This window comes from Buceros rhinoceros, unplaced genomic scaffold, assembly GCF_000710305.1.
Source record: "Buceros rhinoceros silvestris isolate BGI_N320 unplaced genomic scaffold, ASM71030v1 scaffold34870, whole genome shotgun sequence".
Taxonomy (NCBI): domain Eukaryota; kingdom Metazoa; phylum Chordata; class Aves; order Bucerotiformes; family Bucerotidae; genus Buceros; species Buceros rhinoceros.
In genome coordinates this window covers 1-2,122 of record NW_010389589.1, presented here as the reverse complement: position 1 = coordinate 2,122, position 2,122 = coordinate 1, and the positions used below count along the sequence as shown (strand labels likewise).

General features: G+C 58.8%; 1 protein-coding gene across 1 annotated transcript; it reads right to left on the bottom strand.

Annotated features, from left to right (window-relative positions):
* Window positions 1-370: 370 nt before the first annotated feature.
* CRYBA2 (crystallin, beta A2) lies at window positions 371-2,117 on the bottom strand (the record flags this gene model as incomplete). Its single annotated transcript, XM_010134769.1, has 3 exons — window positions 371-518; window positions 937-1,079; window positions 2,085-2,117. Coding segments are annotated over 3 exons (324 nt in total), but the record flags the coding sequence as incomplete, so codon positions are not given.
* Between the last annotated feature and the right edge of the window lie 5 nt (window positions 2,118-2,122).

Here is a 2,122-nt window from a genome sequence, read left to right as displayed (position 1 = left end):
AAGTACCCATTACCCCAGCTGGAGCATCATCGGGATGGAAACAGTTCTGCATTAGCTCTACTTCCCGTGCATGGACCAGAGGTTGGTTGCAGAGGCCTCAGCCCAGGACGGAGGTGGCCACAGGTCCAAAACCCACTGGGGAAGGGGAAACTCCTTCCAGTTGCTGAGAGCTGGGGGCAGCAGGGCTGGGGTAGGCACCCTGCCTCCCACCCCACAGGGGTTCCCCTGGGCCTGGCAGCCTCCAGAGGAGCAGAGCAGAGGCAGGAGCATCTTTTTTTTTTTTTTTTTGACAAATGCCTTTATTTGCTACCAGATAGAGGTCTATTGCACAGCAGCCAGGAGTCTGGGGGACGTGCGGCCCTGCCTCTGCTTAGTGCTGGACACGGCGGATGGATTGGATCTGGTTGGTGTGGGCCTGGCTGCTGTATTCGTTGTACTTCTTGAACTCGCCGTTCTGTCTGTCCCGCTCCAGCACGTACTGGTAGCCCCTGTATCCCGGGTATTGGTATGCCACCCACCTGCAGGCAGAACCCTGGCTCAGAGCTCTGGGCCAAATCCCCCCATCCCATCCCATCCCATCCCATCCCATCCCATCCCATCCCATCCCATCCCTCTGCTTGCTTTGGAAGGTGAGGACAGAAAACACCCTATGGCTTGGATTTTCAAGGGCTGGCTCAGAGCTCTGGGCCAAATACCCCCATCCCATCCCATCCCATCCCATCCCATCCCATCCCATCCCATCCCATCCCTCTGCTTGCTTTGGAAGGTGAGGACAGAAAACACCCTATGGCTTGGATTTTCAAGGGAAGGGGAGCAGGCAGGCACCCCTCCCTTTTGGGGTCCCCCTTCCCCATCTCTGGGGCTATGCAGGAGGGAGGTTCTTGCTGAACTCTTGCTCTCGGCCCCCACTGCCACCTCCCCTCCAGGGGGACTCACGCTCCGGCGTTCACTTTGATGGATCCCACTTCCTTGTTGCCCCAGCCCATGGCCTGCAGCGATGGATAGTCATCACTCAGCTCAAACTTGTGCCCCTGGAAGTTCTCAGCCTCGTAGAGGGTGACTTTGCTGTCATTGTGGTTCTGCAGAGGGAGAGAGCTGGGGGTCAGTTGGGATAAGGGGAGTTGTGCAGGCATAGGGGATGTGGCATCAGGAAGACATGCACCAAGTCACAGTGGGAGGCCTGAGACCATGCCCAGCTTTGGTGCAAGGCATGGGGATGTCCTTCAGCCTGGAGTACCCTCACTGGGACACCCCAGAGCTGCCAAGGTATGCTGCTCTCATGTCTTCGTGGTCCTAGTGAGGGTGACAGTGGCCACATCCTCTGCACCCTCACAAGCTCCTGCCCTCAGCATTCTCGCATTCCCCAAGGCAGAGGGAGTGTTGCGGGGCATTGCAGGCTGCTGAGAGAGGTCCCCCTGGCTCTGTAGGGCTTTGCTGGGTGCTGGGCACCGAGGGGTTAATTGCTGGGACACTGAGCGATGCGGCACTGTCCCCGTGCCCAACCCCCACGCACATCTATCTGCACCGAGGAGCAGTCCTGCCAGTGAGGAGTGATCTTATCGCATCCCCTTTATTAAAGCCCAAGCATATCTGCCTGATGATTATTAAAAGTTGGGGGGGAGACCCCCGCTCGGAGGCGCAGACGTGCCACTATTGCGAGCACCAGTGTCTCTGCAGATGGGGCGATAGAGGCTGCATCTGCTGGGCACGGCTGGGTACCGCGGTGGGAGGGGGATGGACCCCACACCCCAAGTATCCTAAGCATCCCTGCAGTCCTACCGGGTCCTGTCTGCTCATCCCAACCCTGGGTACCCGCGGTGGGGGGGACAAGGCTTGGGGACCCCAGCCTGGGAGGTGGTTCTCCAGTGCGCAAACAGAAGGAGCTGGGAGAGTGTTTCAAGGTAAATTTTAGCCCTAAAGAGCATCCCAAGATACTTGCAGTGAGATGGGAGCCGGTAGGTGCAGCCACCCCTCCATCCCGCTTAACCCATCCTCTGTTTGTCCCTCATCTCCCTCCATTCTAGGCTGATGGGGAGGGGCTCTGCCTGCCCGGACCCCACCGAGGTCATGTCCCTGTAACTTACCGCGCACTTGACAGGCCGGAAGGAGAGGAGGTGCTCGG